Source organism: Girardinichthys multiradiatus, chromosome 8 (genome assembly GCF_021462225.1).
Source record: "Girardinichthys multiradiatus isolate DD_20200921_A chromosome 8, DD_fGirMul_XY1, whole genome shotgun sequence".
In the NCBI taxonomy this organism is placed as follows: Eukaryota; Metazoa; Chordata; class Actinopteri; order Cyprinodontiformes; family Goodeidae; genus Girardinichthys; species Girardinichthys multiradiatus.
In genome coordinates this window covers 11662275-11679188 of record NC_061801.1, presented here as the reverse complement: position 1 = coordinate 11679188, position 16914 = coordinate 11662275, and the positions used below count along the sequence as shown (strand labels likewise).

Sequence of the window (16914 nt, the reverse complement as noted above, 5' to 3'; positions counted from 1 at the left end):
CCTCCCGGATGAGCATGTAGATACAGTGGACAGTCACTGGCGGTGATTGTCCACTGTTATTAGCGGTGTAATGGTTCACAAAAATCACAGTTTATTGCGAATTTAGGTTTTAAAGTCATGGTTTGGTAGACTTTGATCAAGATAAATTCATAAATATTAGGATTTTTTACTTTGGTCGGCAGTAAAGAAACAACTTTTTAATTTTCTGGAATCAATTTGATTTTATTATGTTTTAAAACTTAAAAGTGGAAAGTGTAAAACAGACTGAAGATTTGGCACTATATTGCCAAACGTACTGGGTCACAGCACCAAAACAATGAATCCTGATGTTACAATAACTTCCATGGCTGCAGGTGTGAAAAGTTTAGTGTGGAGAACGTGGATTGGTCTGCACAGAGTCCTGACCTCAATCGTCTTGAACACCTTTGGGATGAATCAGAGTGGATGCTGAAATTCTGGCTTTCTCATCTAACTATGAACACACTCCTAAACCTTGAGGAAGATGTTAACAGAATAGTTATAGTTGCTATTGCTGACAACGGCGGGTCCATCAACAAATTGGACATTTATAGATTAACAAAAGGATGTCATAAAAGTTAATGTACATGTAAAAGTAGATGGACAAATACTGTTATAGATAGACTATACAGTAATATAGTAGTGTTTAGATGTTTTTAAGATTGTGGCCATCTTTGAGAATTAATCACGTTTAAACCACTTTTTAGTTGTTGGGATATATGACAACCTACATCCCAGCAGTACCTGAATGCAACATGCGCAGCTGTTGTGGAAAATCCCCTCTCATCAGCGGGTTTTCCTCCGACTTGCATTTTATAATGATATACAGAGGTTGGGTTGAATGGATAAGGTAGCCATTTGGACGTCAGCCGATTTTTCTCCAGTACCAGTAATGTTTACATACTTCGACTTTTAAATTTTGTTTTAAATCTACATACAAAAATCAAACAAAAAGATTGCATTTAATTTTGAATGTTAATGTTTTGTTTTAATCATGAAATCACTTTTTAGTGAAGGTTGATGACCTAATCTATCATTGTACCAAACCAATCATTAACATCCTAGAATATTCCTTTTTAAAAGCCCTAACCAATAACTAATAACCAGATCTGAAAACATATCTAAGTAAATAATTTACTTACTTTTTTGGTTAAAAAGTAAGTAAAACGCTCACGACCTGTGTTTCCAAAGTAGATTGAATGAGACAATAATCGTAAGAATGTGGAAAATGTTTTTGCCTTATGTGAAAATATGTCTGAATGAAACTGTATGTGCTTTCAACAGGTTGTCCTAATATATCTACCACGTTTAACCTACGAATTCTCTGATTCTTCATATCATTGTGACACACAGTAACCCTTATTTGACCAGTGAGTACTCTGAGGATCTGTTCTGTGAATCTGGAAGGTCAACAGTGAAGAATGGATCAGTGCCTGCTTGTGTATCAACAGTTGCTTATGTTAGATAATGTTTAGCTGTTTCTGCGCACCGGTTCTGCCCGTGTTCTGTACCTCTAAACAAACAGCCGTTTTTTTAAGCAGCAGGCAGGATGATAAGAAGAACATCCCGTGTCAATGTTCACTTTGAGACTAAGAGGATTAACACAATCTGGTTAAGACTCTGTTCACTCCTATGAGGGGATTGCTGTGTAGAATCTGTCATTGATTTTTGACTCCTCTTTCCTCTCCTTTGTTGGAGGATTTCTGGTTGTAGTCCCTGCTTTCTGTGAAGATTCTAAGTGATGTGGAGGAAGTTTGTTGGTGCTTAGACAAAATGTCCCTTCGTAGGAATTTAACTGTTCCTCCACATTCGTCATCTAATGGAACCAAGGTAAGAGACTGTAGCCTTTTATTCTGATAACTGGGTTCAAAAATAGGACGCATGACTATTATATCATAAATTTAAACAGCAGTCTAAAATCCAATCAGAAGGGTGTTGTGGAATTAAGTTACTCTTATCACTGTTTACAATCAAACCTCATGGTCACATGGTTTACAGGAGCTCTGTAAAAGTTTGTTTTAGACTGTGTATGAGTTGATTTCCTCTAGTGTTTTTCATGACATAAATCCCAAATATACATCATTACCAAATATGACTTGTTCTCTGGCCTGAGACCAGGCTGCACATATTTTATAGACTGCATATGTTAAGTCTCTAAGGTCCCTCTGCAGGGAAAAATGTCTTGGTTGGACAAATGGTGCGTTAGGTAGTTTCCAATGCAGAAAATAATAAATTGTAACATAGATGAAGGTATGAAACTGAAGAAGGAAAGGATTGCTGTTTACTTAAGATCTTGTCAACACAGGAAGCTGAATTCTCAAGGGAGAGCATACAAAATTCAACTGCAACTTAAGCTTTGGCTGGTTAATTTATTTTTTTCTTTAAATACAGTGATGATGCCATTAAGCATCCTTTGGTTTAGGTCTTAATGATCGGTCTTAATGAGTGGTTTAGGTCTTAGTCACACACTAAAACTGAAATGTTTTACTGCTGTTCTTCCTATGATTAAACACTGGGATAGTTGGAGCTGAGAGCAGGCAAAGAGGGATTCAGTCTGGAAGGAAATTCATGGAGGGTGGAATAAGACGGATGTTGTGGCTGTCACTGTTGAAGTCAGCTCTGGGGAAAAAACCGACAAATGAACTTTTGTAAAGAGTTCAAGGATGCATTACACAAAACATTTAATGGCCATGGAAATTTTTGCTTAACATGATTTATTGAACCGTTTAAAAAAAAAAAAAAACATGCCAAATGAAAGTAAAATGAGCCATAATAACAAAACCAAACAAGGGAAACTTCACAATGGAGTTAGTAGCCATTAAGTACCCATGCATTAATGCTGTTCACTAATTTGAAAGTATCCTCAAGAAGATTCTCTTCTTATGCTGATTATTTTTGATTTAATCTATACTAGAAAGCTGTGTTGAAGGACATGTAATCAGTTCAGTTTGACTCATTGCATAAACCACAGACTTGTTTCCAGCAGTGTAAATGTCTACTGTATCATTGTCTTTTCTGGATTTATTGGTAGGTGATAAACTAACATAAAGGTCCATTATCACCATGATTGGTATTGATCAGTATTTTAAGCTTGGAAATAAATCTTCTCTTCTGTTGTTTCTCTTTGGCAGTATCTCCTAGTGTAGCTACCGTCCCATTCTGCACTAATGGAAAACATATCGTTAGATGTAAGGGGTATTTTGTTGGACTAGACATCACCTAGAAAAAGACATGCATCACACATTTAAAAACAACTATTTTTGACTCTTTAAACTAAAAAGACATCCTGAGAGTGAAGTACCCTGCTATAATGTAAGAATCTTTTTAGTAGCATTTTTAAAAAGGGACCCTTCTGCATTAAGGGGAAAACATTGTGGCACTACGAGGGAAATGGATTTATTGTAATTATACTATAGGGCACCCCTTGTTCACATTGACTCCGTCATCCGTGTGTTTTGCTCTCCGTCGCAAATAGAAGCCATACCACAGCCAGTATTTTGGTTTAGGGGGCAATCATTTTTATACAAAGGACCAGGTTGGTTTGGGGAGGGTTTGTTTTTCCTTAAAAAGAGAAATTATTTGAAAACTGAATTTTTTAAAATGTCTTCAGGTTTTCATATTTCTGATTTAACGTTTGTTTGATCTGAATAAATCTGTGGGGTGGAATATTTTTTTTAAAACAGTGTGACAAGGGTATTAGTCACTTGATGGCTTTTCACAGGCAGTATTCACTTTTAATACACTTACTGGTCCTTCTCAAAATATTAGCATATTGTGATAAAGTTCATTATTTTCCATAATGTCATGATGAAAATTTAACATTCATATATTTTAGATTCATTGCACACTTACTGAAATATTTCAGGTCTTTTATTGTCTTAATACGGATGATTTTGGCATAGAGCTCATGAAAACCCAAAATTCCCATCTCACAAAATTAGCATATTTCATCCGACCAATAAAAGAAAAGTGTTTTTAATACAAAAAACGTCAACTTTCAAATAATCATGTACAGTTATGCACTCAATACTTGGTCGGGAATCCTTTTGCAGAAATGACTGCTTCAATGCGGCGTGGCATGGAGGCAATCAGCCTGTGGCACTGCTGAGGTCTTATGGAGGCCCAGGATGCTTCGATAGCGGCCTTTAGCTCATCCAGAGTGTTGGGTCTTGAGTCTCTCAACGTTCTCTCCACAATATCCCACAGATTCTCTATGGGGTTCAGGTCAGGAGAGTTGGCAGGCCAATTGAGCACAGTGATACCATGGTCAGTAAACCATTTACCAGTGGTTTTGGTACTGTGAGCAGGTGCCAGATCGTGCTGAAAAATGAAATCTTCATCTCCATAAAGCTTTTCAGCAGATGGAAGCATGAAGTGCTCCAAAATCTCCTGATAGCTAGCTGCATTGACCCTGCCCTTGATAAAACACAGTGGACCAACACCAGCAGCTGACACGGCACCCCAGACCATCACTGACTGTGGGTACTTGACACTGGACCTCTGGCATTTTGGCATTTCCTTCTCCCCAGTTTTCCTCCAGACTCTGGCACCTTGATTTCCGAATGACATGCAGAATTTGCTTTCATCCGAAAAAAGTACTTTGGACCACTGAGCAACAGTCCAGTGCTGCTTCTCTGTAGCCCAGGTCAGGCGCTTCTGCCGCTGTTTCTGGTTCAAAAGTGGCTTGACCTGGGGAATGCGGCACCTGTAGCCCATTTCCTGCACACACCTGTGCACGGTGGCTCTGGATGTTTCTACTCCAGACTCAGTCCACTGCTTCCGCAGGTCCCCCAAGGTCTGGAATCGGCCCTTCTCCGCAATCTTCCTCAAGGTCCGGTCACCTCTTCTCGTTGTGCAGCGTTTTCTGCCACACTTTTTCCTTCCCACAGACTTCCCACTGAGGTGCCTTGATACAGCACTCTGGGAACAGCCTATTCGTTCAGAAATTTCTTTCTGTGTCTTACCCTCTTGCTTGAGGGTGTCAATAGTGGCCTTCTGGACAGCAGTCAGGTCGGCAGTCTTACCCATGATTGGGGTTTTGAGTGATGAACCAGGCTGGGAGTTTTAAAGGCCTCAGGAATCTTTTGCAGGTGCTTAGAGTTAACTCGTTGATTCAGATGATTAGGTTCATAGCTCGTTTAGAGACCCTTTTAATGATATGCTAATTTTGTGAGATAGGAATTTTGGGTTTTCATGAGCTGTATGCCAAAATCATCCGTATTAAGACAATAAAAGACCTGAAATATTTCAGTTAGTGTGCAATGAATCTAAAATATATGAATGTTAAATTTTCATCATGACATTATGGAAAATAATTAACTTTATCACAATATGCTAATATTTTGAGAAGGACCTGTATATGTTAAGTGGCTTTTTCAGTGTCATCGCACTATTTCCCTCAGTTTGAACAATGAACACCTGTATTTGAACAGGGCTGGGTAATTAGCTTCACAATTATTTTGACAAACTACTGTGTCCAGGTGATCAGTTCATCATTTCAAAGGCTAATTGTCTCAAACAACAGCACATTGACTTGCTAATTAAAGAGATTATTCCCAAAATCTTGTGCTAGCTGCCTGTAATTCAGTAGCAAATTATTTAACACCTGCATGATGAAATTACATTATACAACGGGCAGTATTCTGTCATGTGTGTTTAATAATTAAACTCAAACAACATGTGAACACATCGATTTAAGACGTACTGTATATTTTGTCACTGAGCATGTGGACTTTTTTTGGGGAAAGGATTTATAGAAAGATGTTCCCTAGAAATGATTAATTATCGTGAACATGTGTTATTCTCTGGAGGAAGCGATAAAGAAACAATGGCAGGGAGAGCAAAGAACGAAACAAGATGGCACTGACTGAAAGTAGTTGTAACTTGACGTGATGTATGGGATCATTCTTCCTGTTTCGCTGTAAACCTGAGAATAATGCGTCTTAGCAACCAACCAAAGTTTTTAATAACAATTTGTTCCCCCTTTGAAAAGTTCCCTTCATCCATCTCAGTAAAATGAGCAACACATCACCACAAAACCTTCAAAAAGGAGGCAATTTCCTGCTCTATGATGATGTCTGCAAGGTACATATATGTGCAACAGTTGAGGATTTACACCTTTACAGCACACTGTTTTAAGTAAAATATTTGTATAGACATTTTGATTTTCTGGTTTAAAAAAAACAAAAAACTATTAAAACTGCTCCTAAATGTGGTGTTTTCACTCTTCAGCCTTGTAGTACAGCTAGGCAGTGATCCAGAATGTCAATGCTGCAAAGTTTTTATTAGCTTGAACTACTAAAGTATTATTTACTCAACCTTGGGAAATATTTGTGCCTAATCTTGTCTGTGTGATGAAATGTTGCTTTTCTCCCTGCTCTGTCAGTTTGTTGGTGTTGTGTACAGAAGAAGTTTAATTCCCTTGCATTCAGTGTTTTCCCCACCTTTAGAGTATTTAGTTGCTGTAATCTTGGCTGCTAAAACCCAACCACAGGCTTTCAGTCTGTGCTTAACACTTGTTTAGCTTTCTACAGCATGCTGCTTTTCTGTCAAGCCCCCTCCAAGTTTGTTCAGACTATTCACCTTCATCTGTAAAGCACTGATAACCTAAGGAACCATAAATCTTTGATGTAGTTTTTAGCATGTTTCTTGTGTTCACTAAAGATCTAAAGTTATCAGAAGGCAGTATGTATTGAAATTTTTTTTTTAAACTGTATAAGTATTTACAGTACACATCCAATTTATACACAGAAATATATAGTCAATCCAATCACATAGACCAGTTCAAAGTCACTTGCATGCAGTCAAGTCTATCTTAGTTATTGAATAATGCAGTCAAGTTCCGTTTTTTTATTCAAATTGGTTAAAACATTTTTGTGTTTGGAAACCCAGGCGAATGCAAAGGATCACAGGCTTTGCAGCAGTCTCTCCCGAACGAGCATGTAATGACAGCAGACAGTTTGTTGCATCCTGTCCCCCTTACTGGGAGACACTAAAACCACGGAAGTATTGGTCAGGTAGAACTTTCTATGTTACAGAAAAGGTTGACACTGCTAAAACAGAATGCCAGGCCAGGTATAGCTTCTAGGGCTGAAACAATTTATTTAATACAATACCTCAAATACAAACATTCTTCAAGGCAAATTATCTCCCTTGAGGTTTCATTAATTTCTGTTTATCTTTTCAACGCATAGGTCTGGCTGGGTGGTTATTTGTATTGCACAACACTCTCACTTCCGCTAATCCTGCCAAGTGCGATTACCAGCTATGGAGGGAGACGGCGAGGGGCAAAAAGAAACTCCAAGTGGGGTCGTTTTAAACTTAACAGAAAAGAAAGCACTACGTGTTATGCAAAATTGAATTTGTTTTCCATAATACCGTTGGCACTTACATACACTACAAGGGTTCTATTTTATTTTATCCTTTTTGGTGTTAAAAAAAATCTCATAAAAAATCCAGAATGCAATACGTAGCACAAGCCTTTACCAGCATCACTACAGAGATAGCTCAGGATAACCTGAGCCACTCTAACTACAAGCTTTTATCAAAAAGGAATGTTTTAAGCCTAGTCCTAACAGTAAACGATGTGTCTGCATGTCATGACTAAAATTGGGAGCTGTTTCCATAGCTAAGAAGCCTCCCATTCAACGTTTAGAAACTTGAGGAACCACCAGTAAAACCTGCAGTCTGAGAGCGAAGTGATCTGTGGGGAACATAAGGAACAATCAGATCTCTGATAGTTGATGAAACTTAATTAAGTACATTAAACAGACAGAAGAAGGCTTTTACTGCATTTTTGTACTTCCTGATTGTAAAGAATTTCAATAGTCCAGCCTTGAAGTAACAAATGCATGGACTCTTTTTTTTTTTTCAGCATCATTCTCGATATTTCTAATTTTGACAATATTACAAAGGTGAAAGAAGGAGCTCCTGCAAATCTGTTGGAGTTTTTGGAGTTTTTGAAATCCTGGTTAAAGATAACAAATGTTATGTACTTTATTAGCAGAGGCCAATTTAATGCCATCTAGAATAAGTGACTGACTAAGTAGTTTGTTTTTCAGAGGCTCAGTTACATCTGTCTTGTCTGAATTTAAAAGCAGAAATTTTAAACTCACCCATGTTTATATGTCTCCATGACCTGCCTGTAGTCTAACTAACTGATTTTGATTCATCATGATTTATGGATAAATGTAGCCAAGTATCATCAACAAAGCAGTGGAAATTTACCCTATGCTTTCTGTTAATTTTACCAACTAGAAGGATATCTAGTAAAAATAACTGGCCCAAGCAGTGAACCCTGTGGTACTCCGCTAGTAACCCTGGAGTGTAGAGATTTATCATTAACATGAACAAGTCGGAATCTGTCAGACAAAAATAAACTAAGGGAGCAAAGTGCTGTTCCCTTGCTCCCCTCAGTGTGTCTGAGCCTTCCCATCTCTTTAAACAGTTGGGAAGACTCGGTCATTTCCTTTTTTGTGAAATGGCTACCTTGAAAGTTAAGTACAGACCAAATCAGATTTCTATTTGTAAAAATGTTTAAAATTACTTGGATGTAAAATGTAAGTCAATTTAAAAAATCTTTAAGGCAACAATTGGTGCCCTGCCACTTAAAACACCTATAACAATGCATAGCATTGGTTGTTTAGGTGGGATTCAGTTCTTAATTTGTTAAATTAAAGCTTACTAAACCAAAGTTTTGGTTTCTCTACACTGGCTCTTTTCATTGGCTCATTAAGGTGACAAGACTTTTTCTTTTAGATCATGTACCTCTCTCTGATTTCATGTTACTTGTAAGCTTAGTGGGTGCCAAATACAGCATTAATGTTTTCCTCATTGCTTCTAGAATTGCTGGGATTGTTGAAGTTGTTAGAGAAATGCATCAAATCCCCTTGGAGTGTAGCAAAGAAGCTCTACCGTGCTTTGCAAAAGTATCCATACCCCTTGACCCTTTTCACATTTTGTTACATTACAACCACTAACTTCAGTCTATGCTATTGGTTATGTGGTTGACCAAAGTTTTACTGATTAACCAACTAGTGCATAGTGGTGAAGTACGAAGATGATTTTGTATATAAAAATATGTGAGATTTTATATATAAAATCTGATTTATGGCATGAATTGGTACTAAACCTCCTTTACTTTGATTTTCTTAAATAAAATGGGGTGAGCAATTGCCTTTAGAGTTCAGCCAATGTGTAAAGAGTTAACTGGTGTGCAAATTAATTTTTGTATTCAGCTGTTTTGTGAAGGTATCGGGGAGTAGAAGAACATTAATAAACATCATCATAAAGACCAAGAACCACTGCAGATAGGTCAGGGAGAAAGTTGTGGAGAGATTTAAAGCGGGTTTAGCTTATAAAACAATTTCCCAAGGATGAAACATCTCCATGAACTTAGGTGTCCACCTAAAAGAATATCCTGGACAAAGAGAACATTAATCAGATAAATTTATAAGGCCCGGTAACTCTTGAGGAACTGCAAGGATCTAAAGGTCAGGGTAAAGAATCTGTTTGGCACAAGTCATGTAAAGCACATACATGTGGAGGAAAGGGCTGTGGTCAGACAAGCCCAAAATCAAACTTTTTGGCCTACAAGTAAATCTATGGGGGGGGGGAGGGGGATGAACACTGCACATTACCCCAAACACACCATCTCTACCGTGATGCATGGCGGTGGCAGCATCATGCTGTAGGGATGATTTTCTTCATCCAGGACAGGTGTTGGGGCAGCAGGTTAGAGTTGATGTGAAGATCAAGATAAATGCAGAGGAATGCTAAAGACTTGAGACTTGTGCCTAGGTTCACCTTGCAGCGGGTTAATTACCCTAAACAAACAGCCAGAGCTATTACTAAACAATTTTAAACTGCCCAGACAAGTCCAGACCTAAATCGTTCTGACAGTATATGACCAGATGTGTCTGTTCAGTTTCTCTCCATCTGATCCCAAAAGACTTGTAACTTGAACTGCAGTAAAATGTGATTCTACTAAGTATTGGCTCAGACGGAGTGATTACAAAGCACACTACACTAATTAGATGTTTACATGAGAAAAAAACAAAACAAAAAGCAATGCATTTTCTTCCCATGTATCAGTTATGCACTACTATGTCTTGGTCTATCACATAGAATCTCATTAAAGGGTCAGTATTGTGCAGCTTACTGTATGTTTAACCGTTTGCTGTCTGCTTTGACAACAAAACATTGTTGATACTGTCGACTGTGAATCAGAGTCAGGGTGGAAAAGAGGATGCAGTGAGAGAGGGAGGAAAGGTGTTTGATGTTGCTCTCAGGAGCTCTATGTGACCCTGCTGCAAATAGAGAGGAATGGTGGGAGAAAGGCCAATGGCTGCTGCCAAAACTGAAACCAGTGTGCTATTTTCTATGAACATAGAAAGTGAACTATGGCTGGCTGACTTCAGGGCTTTCCATGTAATCAAGTAGGCATTTAAAAGGCTGACACCCACTCTTAAATCAACGCAGAGGTTTTGAATGTAAATATATCGCACTAATATCCTTTGTAATAAGTGAGTCTACAATGTGTGGCTGCATTAGCCTCTTAAATGCTGATATGTTTAGAGTGGGAAGCATGGGTCTACAGATTATCCTGGTGATTCATGGCTATGTGTCCTATAATCACAGTTGAGCTAATGCAAAAATCACTTGGAGCCATGCAGCTTTGGCAGCCTCCACAGTTTTACTGGCTCTCATTTTTATTGTGGTTTACCAGAAAAATAAAAGCAAAAGGTGGCAAGGATCACCACTCATACACAACTAAGCTTGTTTGGTGATTAATCTATAAATGTTAGTTTGTACAATTGTTTTTCTTACAAGTAATTCTTCTAACAGTGTCTGAGTGGATTGTGCATTGAAGGAAAAATTTATTCTACATTATGTTCTGCTCTGTAAGTAGATGTTTTACAGTGCTTTGCAAATATATTCAATAGCCTTCAGCTTTTTTACATTTTGTCATGTAACAGCCACAGACAATGAATTGCATTGGGACTTTCATAACTCTGAAGAAGAAGGATACATGAAGCAAGGACTTTTACTAAGCCCCCTTGAGTCAATACTTTGTAGAGCCACCTTTAGCTGCAATAATGCTACAGGTCTTTTGGTGTGTATCTAAATTAGCTTTGCATATCTAGAGACTACACAGTATTATTCAAAATAATTTAAAAGATGTAGAAAAACTCAAAGGGTACAAATATTTTGCAAACCGCTGAGCATTAATGTAAACCTGAAATATGTGTCTAGACTGTCTTTGAGGTGGGAAACATAATGGTGCTTTTCTCTTGGAGGCCATAGGGTGTACACAGTTTTACAAATGTTTTTAGTTAAAGGGAAGAATTTTGAAAGAACTGTATTGAGAAATCCAGAAGATATTGTGAAATACATCCGGCTCCCTGAGACAGAAAACCATCACTTGGGCGTCGTTCAGGTCATGGACCACATTACATCATGGTCAGATGTGTATGGGTAGATTTCATAATAACCCTTCTTGAATTTCCTGGCTTAGAACAATATGGCTTATTACCCGTGATTGTCTCGCAGCATAACTGAAAGCTGCTTACAGGGTTTGCTTTAATGTTACATAACATGGACTCCGTTACTAAATAATTTGAATATTTTTGTCTTTAAACACCTGGACACTGTTGCACCAGCTGTTAACAGGATCACCTTCAGAGTTTTTCTTTTCTAGTCAGGAAAACACATTTTCTAAAGAATCTATTTAGAGAAAAGCTTTTACAGATGCATTTAACTTTAGAATCTAGGCATGTTCTGCTCATTGCAAAGTTTTATTTCTGAAAGTTGAAATGTTTATCCCCTCACAGACTGTTCTTGCTTTCTTTTGACACCTAACAACCCCAGTAATTGAAAAGCTGCCAGCTTCCTATAGCAACTGATGTAGACTTCAGATAAGCAAGGCATTTATTATTATCTTGGTTGATGCAAGTCTGATTGACTGAGTCACTGCTTTAACCATTAGCACCTGGGATTTCTGAAAAAGATCCTGTTTGTTTTTGCAACCCAGTCAAAGTTTGCTGCTGGAGCCCAAACCTTTCTTTTCTTGCTCTTTAGAAGATCTCTAAGACAGGAAATTACTGTTTGTAGTAAACACAGATACCGCCAGCTTTTCTTGTAGACTATTAACTTAATTTTATTAGTTCAGCATTGTTTAGTTCAACCTGTGGGTGAACATATTTTTCAGCATGTGATAAATGTGTGTGGATGTGATTTAAATATTTTGTGAATGCTTCTAATAGATGTAAGAGTCAAATAACTTTGTTATCTGAGCTTTTCATCTCTGCACCACCACTGTTTATTTCCTAAATATTAGCTGGTGGTTGTGCAGGGGTGTTTGTTTCCATTTGGTTGCTCTTGCTGCAGTGCAGCGTCTGTCTGGGTGAATCTTTTTTCACACAGTATTCAAATCTCTTACTATAAATTGTTTGACATCACTTGCAGATCAAGTTTAGGTTGTCCTTCCCCTTTTTTACAGCCCTAGCAGATGCCTGATCAACACTGGGAATGCGCTCACTTTCTTGTCACTGGTGGTAGTGGCTTTGTCACCACTGGAACCCAAAGTTATTTGTCATCAGAAATGTAAACAGTTCCCCAGCAGTATGCTTTGGACCAGTGATGTATTCTTACTTTTTGAAGATTCCCTGCAAGCACAGAAGATGATAGCACAAAATCTGACTTGGGAAGTAGGGATGGGTGATGTAGTCTTTGGCAGTATTTATTACAAAATAAAACTGATGATAATAAGTACTGCTAATTTAAGCACAGTCTTTTGGCTGTAAATCTTTTACTGCCTGAAGTATATACCCTCACAAACACAAATATTGCCCTAAAACTAAAAGGCTTCTTCAATGCACATATTTCTGAGTCACATTTATTGCCATGTTTTTTTTAATCTTGCTGTCTTTTTTAGTTAATCTGTCTTTTTTTTTTACTTAGTGTTTTGATTTTGGATGAATTTGTGACCAACCAGTTAGCACCCATCTGTTACTTGCTTTTCTCACTAAAGGTATTATAAAACACACTGCTAAATGCTGTCCAGTATACAGGTCATTCTCAAAATATTAGCATATTGTGATAAAGTTAATTGTTTTCCATAATGTAATGATGAAAATTTTACATTCATATATTTTAGATTCATTGCACACTAACTGAAATATTTCAGGTCTTTTATTGTCTTAATACGGATGATTTTGGCATACAGCTCATGAAAACCCAAAATTCCCATCTCACAAAATTAGCATATCATTAAAAGGGTCTCTAAACGAGCTATGAACCTAATCATCTGAATCAACGAGTTAACTCTAAACACCTGCAAAAGATTCCTGAGGCCTTTAAGACTCCCAGCCTGGTTCATCACTCAAAACCCCAATCATGGGTAAGACTGCCGACCTGACTGCTGTCCAGAAGGCCACTATTGACACCCTCAAGCAAGAGGGTAAGACACAGAAAGAAATTTCTGAACGAATAGGCTGTTCCCAGAGTGCTGTATCAAGGCACCTCAGTGGGAAGTCTGTGGGAAGGAAAAAGTGTGGCAGAAAACGCTGCACAACGAGAAGAGGTGACCGGACCCTGAGGAAGATTGTGGAGAAGGGCCGATTCCAGACCTTGGGGGACCTGCGGAAGCAGTGGACTGAGTCTGGAGTAGAAACATCCAGAGCCACCGTGCACAGGCGTGTGCAAGAAATGGGCTGCAGGTGCCGCATTCCCCAGGTCAAGCCACTTTTGAAGCAGAAACAGCGGCAGAAGCGCCTGACCTGGGCTACAGAGAAGCAGCACTGGACTGTTGCTCAGTGGTCCAAAGTACTTTTTTCGGATGAAAGCAAATTCTGCATGTCATTCGGAAATCAAGGTGCCAGAGTCTGGAGGAAGACTGGGGAGAAGGAAATGCCAAAATGCCAGAAGTCCAGTGTCAAGTACCCACAGTCAGTGATGGTCTGGGGTGCCGTGTCAGCTGCTGGTGTTGGTCCACTGTGTTTTATCAAGGGCAGGGTCAATGCAGCTAGCTATCAGGAGATTTTGGAGCACTTCATGCTTCCATCTGCTGAAAAGCTTTATGGAGAAGATTTCATTTTTCAGCACGACCTGGCACCTGCTCACAGTGCCAAAACCACTGGTAAATGGTTTACTGACCATGGTATCACTGTGCTCAATTGGCCTGCCAACTCTCCTGACCTGAACCCCATAGAGAATCTGTGGGATATTGTGAAGAGAACGTTGAGAGACTCAAGACCCAACACTCTGGATGAGCTAAAGGCCGCTATCGAAGCATCCTGGGCCTCCATAAGACCTCAGCAGTGCCACAGGCTGATTGCCTCCATGCCACGCCGCATTGAAGCAGTCATTTCTGCAAAAGGATTCCCGACCAAGTATTGAGTGCATAACTGTACATGATTATTTGAAGGTTGACGTTTTTTGTATTAAAAACACTTTTCTTTTATTGGTCGGATGAAATATGCTAATTTTGTGAGATAGGAATTTTGGGTTTTCCTGAGCTGTATGCCAAAATCATCCGTATTAAGACAATAAAAGACCTGAAATATTTCAGTTAGTGTGCAATGAATCTAAAATATATGAATGTTAAATTTTCATCATGACATTATGGAAAATAATGAACTTTATCACAATATGCTAATATTTTGAGAAGGACCTGTAGGGTTTTTAAGTTCTCAACCAAGATTTGTACACTAATGGCATTATGCTTAATTGTAAGATTTAATTTACTTCTATTGTTGCAGCAAAAGTTGGATTAACCAATATGCAAATCTCTTAAAATCAAATGTGACAATTATTATTATTTAATAAAACATATAAGTGGTATAAAAATGTGAGCTGTGATCTGGGCAATTTTTTGTGCCAAAACAGATTTAGTGGAAAAACGCCCACTAAGCAACACTGTGAAATCACCACTCTTAGACGCTGCTCATTCAGCTCTTTTATTGTATAGAAAAACGAATGCATCACACAGAACAGGGTTTCCACAGACTTTAAAATCCGAGGATTTTAAAGTTGTCAAGCAAGAAAAATCGCTTGAAAACTAATTGAAAAAACCAAAACCTCAAATTTGGAAAAGTCTGGAAATTTTTAAAATGGGAAGTGTGCAGAAACCTTTTTTTTTAAAATAAACAATAATGAGCATCCATACAACTTGCTTTGAAATTCTTCTGCTTTATGGGTAAAAGTATATTTATTTCATGAGAAATGATTAGAAAGGTCGCTGTTGTGACTTTCTATCTACAAAGGTTTCTTGTATTTATTCCTAGCAGTGCTTGGATCATGAATCATTCCCTGGGGGGAGCAGGGGGCATTTCCTTCCACACACGGCTCTCAGCTCGATGGATCTTTGTATTCTCAGGGAGGGCCTCTTCCTCACCACTGGGCTTTGTTATGTTGAGCTTCATGGTGTCCTCTTCAGAGAGCACAATAGGCTTGTAATAGACAACGCTGAACAATGCAATATGTAATCTGTTTGTTCCTGAAGATATTGTTTTCTAGATGCCTCTGATAAAGAGGTTTTCTGTTTTCATATGGAGTAACAAATCTTTTCTTTTTTGTTATGTAAGAAATCTGCCTCAGATTGAACCCAGATTTGGGTTCAATAATCTGAGGGCTTTGCTTTATGTGCTTGAAATTTTTAGCTTGGTAATCTTGTTTCTCAATTTGTTTTTCCTGAACTCTTCAAGAAGGACATAATAGTTGTCCTAAATTTGGGCATTCCTGTATATTCCAATCCATATGTACAAAAACAAAGTGAAGATTAATATTTTTGTATCACAACAGAGAAACAATTCCAGTCAGCAGCCAATTTTGTTTTTTTTTTTGTGCATCTCTAGTTTTTCATGAAGTTTTGTGGGGTTTTTTTGAGACATATTTCCAAACACAAGCTGCTATGATGATCTTTTAGAAGGGCCTGGGATCCCTTCTATCAAGCCCCCTCTTTCTACTGTCATTTAGCATGGTATTTTAGGTCTAGCTATGCTGCATCTTCCTGTCAGTCTTACCTCTTTTTCACCATTTCTGCAGTTGGACAACATCCTCTACCCACCTCTTATACTCCTGAGAAAGTCCAGTATTTCTGAGCTAACCCAGGGATTAAGCTCCGCTCTCAAATTCAAATGGCATCTCAGCGATGATGGAAAACAGCTTCGTAGAAGAAGCCTTGGTGGTGGTTTGACAGGTAATTTATTTGTATTTATTCATCTTTGTGTTTGGTCTTTACATTTTACTTCCAAATGTGAAAAAGAAACTAACAATATTAGCTTTTTCTTCTTTGTGATTTCTTCTTGTTTTGTTTAGTTTAATGCACCATTGTGACTCATAGTCAAATGACAAATGCATGACGTCTTTTGTTTTTAAAAGCACACGCAGAGACTCTGGATTCCTGTACAGCCTATGTTTACTGTATTTGATCTTGCTCATACAGTGGGAAAACACGTCTAAATCATTTTCTACTGCCTTTTTGATGGCAATCATTCTTTCCACAGCTTAGAAATAAATCGTAATGCTCAATATCACAGACAGGAAACGACTTTTTGCTAATGATAATCACATCACTGCCCACAGACCAATCTCTATCTCCACTTTCATAATACATGGTTGTTTCTTAATGGAAGTAAATTGCTCTAAAATGTCTCTTCATGCCAGTGAAAACATGTTTCATTTATAAAATGTTTTAGCACGAAGGAGAAAGACTTCCATTATAATGCATCCATTGAAGTTTCATTTGACACGTTGAGACAAGGATTAACAGATTCTGCTGTGAGCAATTTCCACTTTTTGGTGAGAAACGACTTGAAGAAAATCCGTTCACATGTACAGCTCACGGCCCTGGGCCTCCGCAATTGAAGACGTAACATTTCTCAAACTTGCTTGGCA

General features: G+C 38.2%; 1 protein-coding gene across 4 annotated transcripts in view; it reads left to right on the top strand.

The window, feature by feature from the left end:
- Positions 1-16914, top strand: part of mast4 (microtubule associated serine/threonine kinase family member 4) — a 147473-nt gene that overhangs the window by 22188 nt on the left and 108371 nt on the right. For 3 of the 4 annotated variants that reach the window (XM_047372084.1, XM_047372083.1, XM_047372085.1), the window contains exon 2: positions 16063-16216. In XM_047372084.1, the coding sequence (XP_047228040.1) occupies positions 16063-16216 (154 nt within the window). Of the gene's footprint in view, positions 1-1776; positions 1849-16062; positions 16217-16914 lie in introns of those variants that run through there. The other variant, XM_047372086.1, reaches the window with a different exon arrangement.